At 42.1% G+C, this 12109-nt stretch overlaps 1 protein-coding gene across 1 annotated transcript in view; it reads left to right on the top strand.

Moving 5' to 3' along the window:
- Positions 1-12109, top strand: part of mbd2 (methyl-CpG binding domain protein 2) — a 124292-nt gene that overhangs the window by 80107 nt on the left and 32076 nt on the right. Inside the window, exons 4-5 of the mRNA XM_068030632.1 lie at positions 2893-2983; positions 6757-6934. Coding sequence (XP_067886733.1) covers positions 2893-2983; positions 6757-6934 — 269 coding nt within the window. The remainder of the gene's footprint in view (positions 1-2892; positions 2984-6756; positions 6935-12109) is intronic.

Genomic DNA, 12109 nt, shown 5'->3' with positions numbered 1-12109 from the left:
CACTCAGCCAATTTCATATCCATGTTGCTACCATCCCTTTTATTCCATAAGCTACAAATTTGTTCACAAATCTGTTGTGTGGCACTGTATTAGATGCCTTTTGAAAATCTATGTACACCACATCAACAGCCTTGTCCTCATCAACCCTCTGTTACCTCCTCAAAAAAAAACTTCAAGTTAGTTGGATATGATTTTCACTTAAGAAATCCATGCTGGCTTTCCTTAATTAACTCTCATTTGTCCATGTGACTATTGATTTTGTCCTGAATTATTTTTTCTAGAAGCTTTCCCACCACTGAAGTTAAACTGACAGACCTGTAGTTGTTGGGCTTATCTTTACACCCTTTTTTGATGCCCTGGATTAAATGCGATAACTTTAGGAAGGAGGCACATAGCCTTACATAAAGCGCTGATTGCATTTATCATTTTTAAACATTTTTTGATATGGGCAAAGCTGCATTTATTATCTACCCTCAGTTGCCCTGATCAGGTGATGGTAGGTCATCTTGAATTGCTACAGTACTTGTACTAGTGGTTCCTCCACAAAGGTATTTTTTTAAAAACTTGCATTTATATAGCACCTTTCACAGCTTCAGGATATCCCAGAGTGCTTCACAGCTAATAAATTACTTTTGAAGTATGGTCACTGATGTTTTATAGGCAAACGTGGCAGACAGTTTGGGAAGCAATTTTCATTTTTACCAAATGTAATTTTGTCCTTTGTGTTGAAATCTTTGTATACGCAGAGTATCATTTTTGTAAAACAAGTGATGTGAGGTAGCTAGACCTATACAAGCTCATTGTTAATGGCACTATATAGAGAAGAAAATTTAAAAGACTTTATAACCATTGGGAATAAATTGACTATACAAAAAGCAATTCACAATAGATATCTGATTTTAAACACTCCATCAATTTAAATGATAGTGCTTATGTTTGTTTAATGTTAATGATTAAGGTAAATTAAAATTGTTCTTAAAAAATGTAGTTGGGATGTTGCTACAGAAAGAAAAGATAACATTGTACTCTTCACAAATCAAGGCTGAATCAAGGGTTAAACAAGCCAAGTGAGAACCTACATCAGTGCATAATGAGTGACATGCGGACCCTGGGAATTATTTTGTTTATATGACGTGCACATAAAAATAAAAAAAAGGATCCTGTCAAATCCTAGCTTTCACTGGAGGTATTGTTGCCCTTATGGTATAGTGGATTCTTTTGTCGGTGACTCTGATCCTTCATTCTGCTGTGATCCCTGGCCTTCATGATCTTTGCTCCCTCTTTCCGACAAAAGCAAAATACTGCAGATGCTGGGAATCTGAAATAAAGACAGAAAATGCTGAAAATACTCATCAGGTCTGGAGAGATCCACAGATGCTGCCAGACCGAGAGCTGCCGAGTATTTCCAGCTTTTTCTGTTTTAATGCCTGTTATTTATCAAAGCCTTTCCCGTGAGCTTTCCTTCCAGCAACCCTTCATTTTAACGATGACACCTTAATCTTTGAGTAGATTAATACTTGGCACATTTATTCATTGTTACACCAATTTGTGCTATTTCTCAATGCTAAATGTTAGCTGTGGAGCAACTAATGTTGCATTTTTTTAAGCATGTCTGCATGTACTTGTATGCCATGATTACTTAACATTAGGGCGGCACAGTGACGCAGTGGTTAGCACCGCAGCCTCACAGCTCCAGGGACCTGGGTTCGATTCCGGGTACTGCCTGTGTGGAGTTTGCAAGTTCTCCCTGTGTCTGCGTGGGTTTTCTCCGGGTGCTCCGGTTTCCTCCCACAAGCCAAAAGACTTGCAGGTTGATAGGTAAATAGGCCATTATAAATTGTCACTAGTATAGGTAGGTGGTAGGGAAATATAGGGACAGGTGGGGATGTTTGGTAGGAATATGGGATTAGTGTAGGATTAGTATAAATGGGTGGTTGATGTTCGGCACAGACTCGGTGGGCCGAAGGGCCTGTTTCAGTGCTGTATCTCTAATCATAAAACCTAATCTAATCATAATGAAGAGCAGCCAACACAATGGACTGGCAACTTCTTCAGACTGTAACACCCTCTGCACCGAACAAACCATGGCTCTCTCTTATCCCCCCCACCCACCCTAAATCAAATTGCAGATCTCGGGTTTGTGAAATGCAGTCTGAAACTCGAGCCAAAGACTGGAGCTCACCACAACACACAAACTGAGAAGCAAATCAGGGCCTGGGTGTTAGGCAAGCAGAGATTCTCCCCTCCAACTCTGGCCGCCATTCACTGACCGTATTCAAAATTTGCCTCCTTGCCCCTATCCCATTGCCCGGCCCGTGTCCTGCCACCTTACGCTTCTCCCCTCTGCTCTTTTCTTTATTTCTCCCTCCCTGGGATCCAGTTTTCTCCCTGAACTGCTTTGTACAGTTTTAGCTGGTGATTCAGCTGTGGAGGGATCCAGACGGTCTGTCCATTCAATAAGTGTAGAGGTGCTTGTCCTGGCTTCACAGAAATAACTTGGTCCACTGCCACACCTGCTGTCATGTTCTGCCTGCAGTCTGACAATCGTAATCTAATGCAATCTGTCTTGCAAAATGGAGGAAAATCCACCCCCTAGAAATGGGTTTAAGAGATGAGTTAGTTTGTTTTTGTTTAGAGAGTGCAAGGGAATTGAGTGATAGTAAAGGCGTGAAGGTGGGCTTAAGATCGATCAAAAAGGATCAGGCTGGTTCAGTTAAATTACTTTTTTTCCCCCTCTATTTACAAAAAATCTTCCTTTCCAAGTATTTAAAATCCATCTAATTGGCATTGTGTCCCCACAGTGTTTCACATTTACCCTTTTGTTACCCTGGTAGAGGAGGAGAAAGGTCCATTTATTTTAAAGCATTTTAATTGCACTTTTTTTCTAAACAGCTGTTTTGGGAGAAACGACTGCAAGGTTTGAGTGCCTGTGACATAGCCGAACAAATTATTAAATCAATGGAACTTCCCAAAGGATTGCAAGGTATGTTCTGCTGATGATATGGTAACCAAATAATAGGATAAAGCAATGCAAGTAAACAGTTTGTCCCAGGATTGCCTATTACTTTTATGCATAGTTTCTGATCTTGGCACACTATCTGGTTTTTAATGGATCCTTACCAACCATTACAAACTCTTGGCTGCTGTTACTATCATGCATTCGCAGTTGTGCCCAATGCAGATTTAGTCTTAAAACTGAGATTGACAATATACTATAAATGCCTAGAAATCTTGATTTGAGACATCAATAAGTTGAGTTCTTTTAAATTCTATATTAACTTCTAAGGTAATCTGTCTCGGGCACTGGATTTCTAAAAGTGAACTGTGGTGGAAGCTATTTTCTGCTCAGTTGGCAGTAAATTGCTTTTTTTCCCCTTTGTGTCTTCTGAAAGTAGTTAACCTGAGCATATGTTTCTACAGGTGCAGACATCCTGATCCAGCTTAGATATTGAGTGTTGGTAGGCAGCAACACTTAGAAACATCACTGGCAAACCTGATACTGTTCTTGCTGTTGTCTCCATTCACAAGATCAATACAAGTGAGCCCAGGAGAAACACTAACGGGCAAAAAACTTTAGTGGGGGTTGTATATAGACCCCCAAACTGTAGTGGTGATGTTGGCAATAGCATTAAACAGGAAGTTGGAGATGCATGCGATAAAGGAACATCTGTAATTATGGGTGACTTTCATCTGCATATAGATTGGGCAAATCAAATTAGTCACAATACTGTAGAGGAGGAATTCTTGGAGTGTATACGGGATGGTTTTCTGGACCAATACGTTGAGGAACCAACTAGAGAACAGGCCATCCTAGACTAGGTATTGTGTAATGAGAGAGGACTAATTGACAATCTAGTGGTGCGAGACCCCTTGGGGACGAGCGACCATAATATGATAGAATTCTTCATCAAGCTGGAGAGTGACGTAGTTGATTCTGAGACAAGGGTCCTGAATCTTAGAAAAGGAAACTACAAAGGTATGTGGCGCGAGTTGGCCATGACTGATTGGGAAATGTTACTTAAAGGGATGACGGTGGATAGGCAATGGCAAACATTTCAAGAGTGCATGGATGAACTGCAACAGTTGTTTATCCCTATCTGGCGCAAAAGTAAAATAGGAAAGGTAGCCAAACCATGGCTTACAAGGGAAATTAGAGATCGCATTAGATCTAAGGAAGAGGCATATAAATTTGCCAGGAGAAACAACAGACTTGAGGATTGGGAGCAGTTTAGAATTCAGCAAAGGAGGACCAAGGGATTGATTAAGAAGGGGGAAATAGAGTACGAGAGCAAGCTTTGGGGAACATAAAAACTGTCTGGAAGAGTTTCTATAGGTATGTGAAGAGAAAAAGATTGGTGAAGACAAATGTAAGTCCCTTACAGTCAGAAACAGGGGAATTTATTATGGGGAACAAAGAAATGGCTGTCCAACTAAATGCATACTTTGGTTCTGTCTTCAGAAAGGAGGACACAAATATCATACCAGAAATGTTGGGGAACACAAGGCTTCGTGAGAGAGAAGAACTGAAAGAAATCAGTATTAGTAGAGAAATGGCGTTGGGGAAATTGATGGGATTGAAGGCCAATAAATCCCCAGGGCCTGATGGTATGCATCCCAGAGTACTTACGGAAGTGGCCCTAGAAATAGTGGATGCTTTGGTGGTCATCTTCCAAGATTATATAGACTCTGGAACAGTTCCAGCAGATTGGAGGGTAGCTAATGTAACCCCACTATTTAAAAAGGGAGGTAGAGAGAAAGCAGGGAATTATAGACCTTTCAGCCTGACGTCGGTAGTGGGGAAAATTCTGGAGTCCATTATCAAAGACTTTATAGCAGAGCACTTAGAGAACAGTGGTAGAATCGGGCAGAGTCAGCATGGATTTACGAAAGGGAAATCATGCTTGACAAATCTACTAGAATTCTTCGAGGATGTAACTAGTAGAGTTGATGAGGGGAGCCAGTGTGGTTGATTTGGACTTTCAGAAGGTTTTCGACAAAGTCCCACATAAGAGATTAGCATGTAAAATTAAAGCGCATGGGATTGGGGGTAGTGTATTGCGATGGATAGAAAATTGGTTGGCAGACAGGAAACAAAGAGTAGGGATAAATGGGTCTTTTTCCGAATGGCAGGCAGTGACTAGTGGGGTACCGCAGGGATCGGTGCTAGGACCCCAGCTATTCACAATATATATTAATGATTTAGATGTGGGAACTAAATGAAATATCTCCAAATTTGCAGATGACACCAAACTGGGTGGGAGGGTGAGTTGTGAGGAGGATGCAGAGAGGCTTCAGGATCATTTGGACAAGTTGAGTGAGTGGGCTAATGCATGACAGATGCAGTATAATGTGGATAAATGTGAGGTTATCCACTTCGGTAGCAAAAACAGGAAGGCAGATTATTATCTGAATGGCTATAAACTGAGAGAGGGGAATATGCAGCAAGACCTGGGTGTTCTCGTACATCAGTTGCTGAAGGTAAGCATGCAGGTGCAACAGGCGTTAAAAAAAGGCAAATGATGCGTTGGCCTTCATAGCGAGAGGATTCAAATACAGGAGCAGGGATGTCTTGCTGCACTTATACAGGGCCTTGGTGAGGCCACAGCTGCAATATTGTATGCAGTTTTGGTCTCCTTATCTGAGGAAGGATGTTTTTGCTATAGAGGGAGTGCAGCGAAGGTTTACCAGACTGATTGCTGGGATGGTGGGTCTGACATATGAGGCGAGATTGAGTCGGTTAGGATTAATATTCACTGGAATTCAGAAGAGTGAGGGGGGATCTCATAGAAACTTATAAAATTCTAACAGGACTTGACAGGGTAGATGCAGGAAGGATGTTCCTGATGGTGGGAGAGTCCAGAACGAGGGGTCGTAGTCTAAGGATACGGGGCAAACCTTTCAGGACTGAGATGAGGAGAAATTTCTTCACCCAGAGAGTGGTGAACCTGTGGAATTTGCTACCACAGAAAGCAGATGAAGCCAAAACATTGTATGTTTTCAAGAAGGAGTTAGATATAGCTCTTGGGTCTAAAGGGATCAAAGGGTATGGGGTGAAAGTGGGAACAGACCTACTGAGTTGGATGATCAGCCATGATCATAATGAATGGCGGTGCAGGTTCGAAGGGCCGAATGGCCTACTCCTGCTCCTATTTTCTATGTTTCTATTGTAAAGTCTCCTCAGTAGACAAGATACACTCCTCTTCACTCACCCTCTCGGTGACCACAACCCCCACCCCCGCCAGCCGCACTCAAAAGCGTGCACAACTCACAAGAGCACCCCATTAACTGTTTTACACATATAAGTGGTGAGTGGTCTCGATGTTCCAACAGTATTGCACCTGCAGGAGGCGATTTGAGCATATTGCATGAGTAACATTATTTGGCAAGGCTAGTTAACAGAGAAATCGGAACGATACCCTTTGTACCTGGCAGGACGAATAACCTTAAGCTTCGGTTAAAACTTAAATTATCATAAAAAATAAGTAGTTATCCAAACAAAATGAAAATACTTGCCATCAGCATTTTCCCCACCCCTTCCTGAACTGGTCAAATCTATGTCAAATTTATCAAACGAGCAGGATTGAGGCATTTCTGCTGCATTACTAGGACCATCTTGCAGGAAAATGATGAAGATAGTGTTAATGTCAAGTACTTATGTGTACATTAAAGCAATTTGGCTGTCAGAATCTAAGTTATTGGGAAAAATGACTCTTATGTTTATGAAAACAGTAATATCTTCCTTTTCTTTTTAAAAAGGTATTGGTCCTGGTAACACAAATGAGGCACTATTATCTGCAATAGCAAGCGCTTTACATACCAGTTCTGGACCCATTACAGGGCAACTGTCTGCAGCTGTGGAGAAGAACCCAGCAGTTTGGCTCAATACTTACCAGCCACTGTGCAGAGCATTTGTCGTCACAGATAAGGATATCAGGTGAAGATTAAAAACTTCTGACTTCTTTTAAAACAGCAAGAAAGTTTCATTTTCAACATGTGCCATTTTAGTTTGACAATTTCACCAGATAAGACTATAAATAACATCTAGTCTTGAAATGTTTATATTAAATGGGGAACAAAGTTTCTAATACTGACTTTTACTTCCAACCAGTTTTCTCCATCACCCCTCCTTTGTGGAGAACAGTGACGTAGCACCACTAGCCTTCTGACACCTCATATATCAGGCTATTCTCACATATAAGCCTTCAGGTTGTTCAGTAATCAAGGATATTACAGCTGACCAATCTTTTCTCTTATATTCAGTTATGTAGACAGTCTATTATAAGTTTAGTTATAGTTCCTGTTTCATATGAATAATTGGTATTGGAATGCAATTGACAAAGTAGCACTTTAACTCCTTGACCTTTTACTGGATTGACTGTATTATCTAGGCTGACCACGTGTACAAGTTCTCATAGTACAGATGCTACCTAGAGTACTGATTGTCTCCCAGTGTACTATGATGGCAACATATAACCAGTGTTCTATTTGAGCACTCTATGACCATAGCATTATTTACTTTACCTTTCCTTAATAATGACATTTGCTTGGAGTGTGTTTTTTCAACAGTAGAGTATAATAATGAAGAGAAATTAAATATTCATGTAGCAGCACTACTTTAAGCTCCCTCAAGAGACTCGTAAAGAACTTATACATCTATGCTGCTGTGTTTTTCTGTGGTATCTAACTGTGCTGTCTGTGAATTGAAGACTTTTTTGGCCATTATGTGATGACCTGTAGTGATAGTTGATGTGCCCTCTCAATAGGTAGCCTGTTTTCTGATCATTTTTCCAGAATAATTAGGAATTTGACTTAACTTCTGTGCAATCCGATCAATATCATTGCCAATATCAAATTACAAACATCTTTTTGTTCACACATAAGGGCACAAGGGGTTAAATTCACCAACGGCCGCCCCGCCCTCCCCTTCCCCCCCGGCCCGGCCTGGCCTAGCACAGTGTTATTCCCATGCACTAATGGTGAGGTTTGATAAGCCCTGGATATTGGTTCTGGGACCTAATCAGCATGAAGGCATGGCACTGCAGGAGGAAATAGGTCCTTAAGTTTGGACTAGTATTACCACAGTCCTGTCATTGGAGGCACCATATACGCATCCAGGGGTGTAGAACATCACCACATCACAAGTTGGTTCTGTTCATTGCTTATAGAGGTCAACAAGCTACATGGTGCCATTGTCATCATATACCTTACCTCAATGTAAGAACAGGAAAGTGACCAGAAATTTTGCTTGACAAACAGAAGTCAGAAACAGGAAAGGAGCAGTCTCTTTGTTGGGAGTTTTCTATAGACCCCCCAATAGCAGCAGAGACATGGAGGAACAGATTGGGAGGCAGATTTTGGAAAGGTGCAGAAGTAACAGGGTTGTTGTCATGGGTGACTTCAACTTCCCTACTATTGATTGGAACCTCCTTAGTACAAATAGTTTGGATGGAGCAGTTTTTGTCAGGTGTGTCCAGGAAGGTTTCCTGACTCAATATGTAGATAGGCTGACTAGAGGGGAGACTATGTTGGACTTGGTGCTTGGCAACAAACCAGGCCAGGTGGCAGATCTCTCGGTGGGAGAGCATTTCGGTGATAGTGATCACAACTCCCTGACCTTTACTATAGTCATGGAGAGGGACGGGAGCAGACGGGATGGGAAAATATTTAATTGGGGGAGGGGGAATTACAATGCTATTAGGCAGGCACTGGGGAGCATAAATTGGGAACAGATGTTCTCAGGGAAATGCACGACAGAAATGTGGAGGTTGTTTAGGGAGCACTTGCTGCGACCGCTGGATAGGTTTGTCCTGATGAGGCAAGGAAGGGATGGTAGGGTGAAGGAACCTTAGATGAAAAGAGATGTGGAACAGCTAGTCAAGAGGAAGAAGGAAGCTTACTTAAGGTTGAGGAAGCGAGGATCAGACAAGGCTCTAGAGGGTTACAAGGTAGCCAGGAAGGAACTGAAGAATGGACTTAGGAGAGCTAGAAGGGGACATGAAAAAGTCTTGGCGGGTAGGATTAAGGAAAATCCCAAGGCGTTCTACACTTATGTGAGGAACAAGAGGATGGCCAGAATGAGGGTAGGGCTGATCAGGGATAGTGGAGGGAACTTGTGCCTGGAGTCGGAGGAGGTAGGGGAGGTCCTAAATGACTACTTTGCTTCAGTATTCACTAGTGAGAGGGACCAGGTCATTTGTGAGGACAGCGTGGAACAGGCTGATATACTCGAACAGGTTGAGGTTAAGAGGGAGGATGTGCTGGAAATTTTGAATGATATGAGGACAGATAAGTCCCCGGGGTCAGACGGGATATACCCAAGGATATTACGGGAAGCGGGGGAAGAGATTGCCGCGCCTTTGGCGATGATCTTTGCGTCTTCACTGTCCACTGGAGTAGTACCAGATGATTGGAGGGTGGCAAATGTTGTTCCCTTGTTCAAGAAAGGGAATAGGGATAACCCTGAGAATTATAGACCAGTCAGTCTTACGTCGGTAGTGGGCAAATTATTGGAGAGGATTCTGAGAGACAGGATTTATGATTACTTGGTAAAGCATGGTTTGATTAGAGACCGTCAGCATGGCTTTGTGAGGGGCAGGTCATGCCTCACAAGCCTTATTGAATTCTTTGTAGATGTGACAAAACACATTGATGAAGGAAGAGCAGTGGATGTGGTGTATATGGATTTTAGCAAGGCGTTTGATAAGGTTCCCCATGGTAGGCTCATTCAGAAAGTAAGGAGGCATGGGATACAGGGGAAGTTGGCTGTCTGGATACAAAATTGGCTGGCCCATAGAAGTCAGAGGGTGGTAGTAGATGGAAAGTATTCAGCATGGAGCTCGGTGACCAGTGGTGTTCCACAAGGATCTGTTCTGGGACCTCTGCTCTTTGTGATTTTTATAAATGACTTGGATGAGGAAGTGGAAGGCTGGGTTAGCAAGTTTGCCGATGACATGAAGGTTGCTGGAGTTGTGGATAGTGTGCAAGGCTGTTGTAGGTTTCAACGGGACATTGACAGGATGCAGAGCTGGGCTGATAAGTGGCAGATGGAGTTCAACCTGGACAAGTGTGAAGTGATTCATTTTGGAAGGTCGAATTTGAATGCGGAATACAGGCTTAAAGACAGGATTCTTGGTAGTGTGGAGGAACAGAGGGATCTTGGGGTCCATGTCCATAGATCGCTCAAAGTTACCACCCAAGTTGATAGGGTTGTTAAGAAGGCGTATGGTGTGTTGGCTTTCATTAACAGGGGGATTGAGTTTAAGAGCCATGAGGTTATGCTGCAGCTCTATAAGGCCCTGGTTCAACCACATTTGGAATATTGTGTTCAGTTCTCGTCGCCTCATTATAGGAAGGATGTGGAAGCTTTAGAGAGGGTGCAGAGGAGATTTACCAGGATGCTGCCTGGACTGGAGGGCATGTCCTACGAAGAAAGATTGAGGGAGCTGGGGCTTTTCTCATTGGAGCGAAGAGGGATGAGAGGTGACTTGATAGAGGGGTACAAGATGATGAGAGGCATAGATAGAGTGGATAGTCAGAGACTCTTTCCCAGGGTGGAAAGGGCTATCACCAGGGGGCATAATTTTAGGGTGATTGGAGGAAGGTTTCGGGGAGATGTCAGAGGTAGGTTCTTTACACAGAGAGTGGTGGGTGCGTGAAATGCGCTGCCAGCGGTGGTAGTAGAAGCAGATACATTAGGGGCATTTAAGCAACTCTTGGATAGGTACATGGATGATAGTAGAATGAAGGGTAGGTAGTTACTTAGATCTTAGAGTAGGTTAAAGGTTCGGCACAACATCGTGGGCCGAAGGGCCTGTCCTGTGCTGTACTGTTCTATGTTCTAAACACAGCCATTAATTGATTTCTCACAATTATTGTGCAATTACCCATGTATGGTAGCTATGATGTGCCTTTTGTCTCTGAATCTGTTAGAGAAATTACAACACAGAAGCAGGCTGTCAGTGTTGCTGTTTATCCTCCACATTAGCAGTAGTCCTAAAAATATGTGACCACCGTCAAAGATTTGTGTATGTGAACCCTCAAGTCACTCTGTTTCTGCGCCACCCTTAAAATTGTACCATTTGGTTTACATTGCTTCTCCTCAATTTTCTTTCCAAGATAATATCGCTTCATACTTATCTGCATTAAATTTCATCTGTCTGGTGTCTGCCCATTTCGTCAATCTATCGATCTCTCCCGTTTACTACATTTCCAAGCCTGTGTCATCTGCAAAATTTGAAATTATGAACTCTATATACCCAAGCCCAGGGTTATTAATATATATCAAAAAGAACAGTGGCCTCAATGCTGACCCCTGGAGGACTTCAGTATACACTTCCCTCCAGTATGGGAAAGGAACTGTTCACTATTACACTCTGTTTTATGTGTCTCAGCTAATTTCATATCCAGTTTGCTGCTGCATGTTTAATCCCATAGGCATCTATCTAACCTGTTCCTAAATATTGACATGGTTTCTGCTTCAATCATTAATGCTATTTGTGCATTCCACAGCTTCACAATCATCTGCTTTTTAAAAAAGAAAGGTTTTTCCTGCTCTGACTCCTAAATCTCTCTCATCTCATATATTATGTCTATGTCCCCTTGTTCTGGACTGTCAACTGTAGGAAACAGACCATTTGTACTTTGAAGTGCTTGGGCATTCAAATGCGAGAAAGTTAATCTAATGAATCCTTAAAACTCCTGTAACATTGCAGGGCAATAAAATCACTGTATGTCAACTATAAACAAAAAGCTTTGGTAGCAATTGATTTAATTCCAAACTAAAGTCTATTGATAACTAGCTACTTCCATATATGTCGTGGAAGCTTTCCTACAATACTCCTTGCTTAAAGTGCATATGTGTGGGGAATTCAGTTGGCTTTGTTACTAGTTCATGTTTCTTTCATAAGGAATGGAGAAAAAAAAACTGTGGTATTCATTTCTGTTCTCAAAGCTTAATCCCAGTACAGCTCTGTCCATACAAGGACTGTTTGGGGAAAATGGGGCAAAAAAACTTTTGATAAAGGACTTGAGACTAAAAACGAAATATGCCCTTCAATTTTTGACCACATATTCACAGCTGATTCATGAGTCTGTTCTTTATCATGGACAT

This window comes from Heterodontus francisci, chromosome 1, assembly GCF_036365525.1.
Source record: "Heterodontus francisci isolate sHetFra1 chromosome 1, sHetFra1.hap1, whole genome shotgun sequence".
Taxonomy (NCBI): Eukaryota; Metazoa; Chordata; class Chondrichthyes; order Heterodontiformes; family Heterodontidae; genus Heterodontus; species Heterodontus francisci.
The sequence above is the reverse complement of the archived record's forward strand: the minus strand, read 5'-3'. Positions and strand labels throughout refer to the sequence as shown.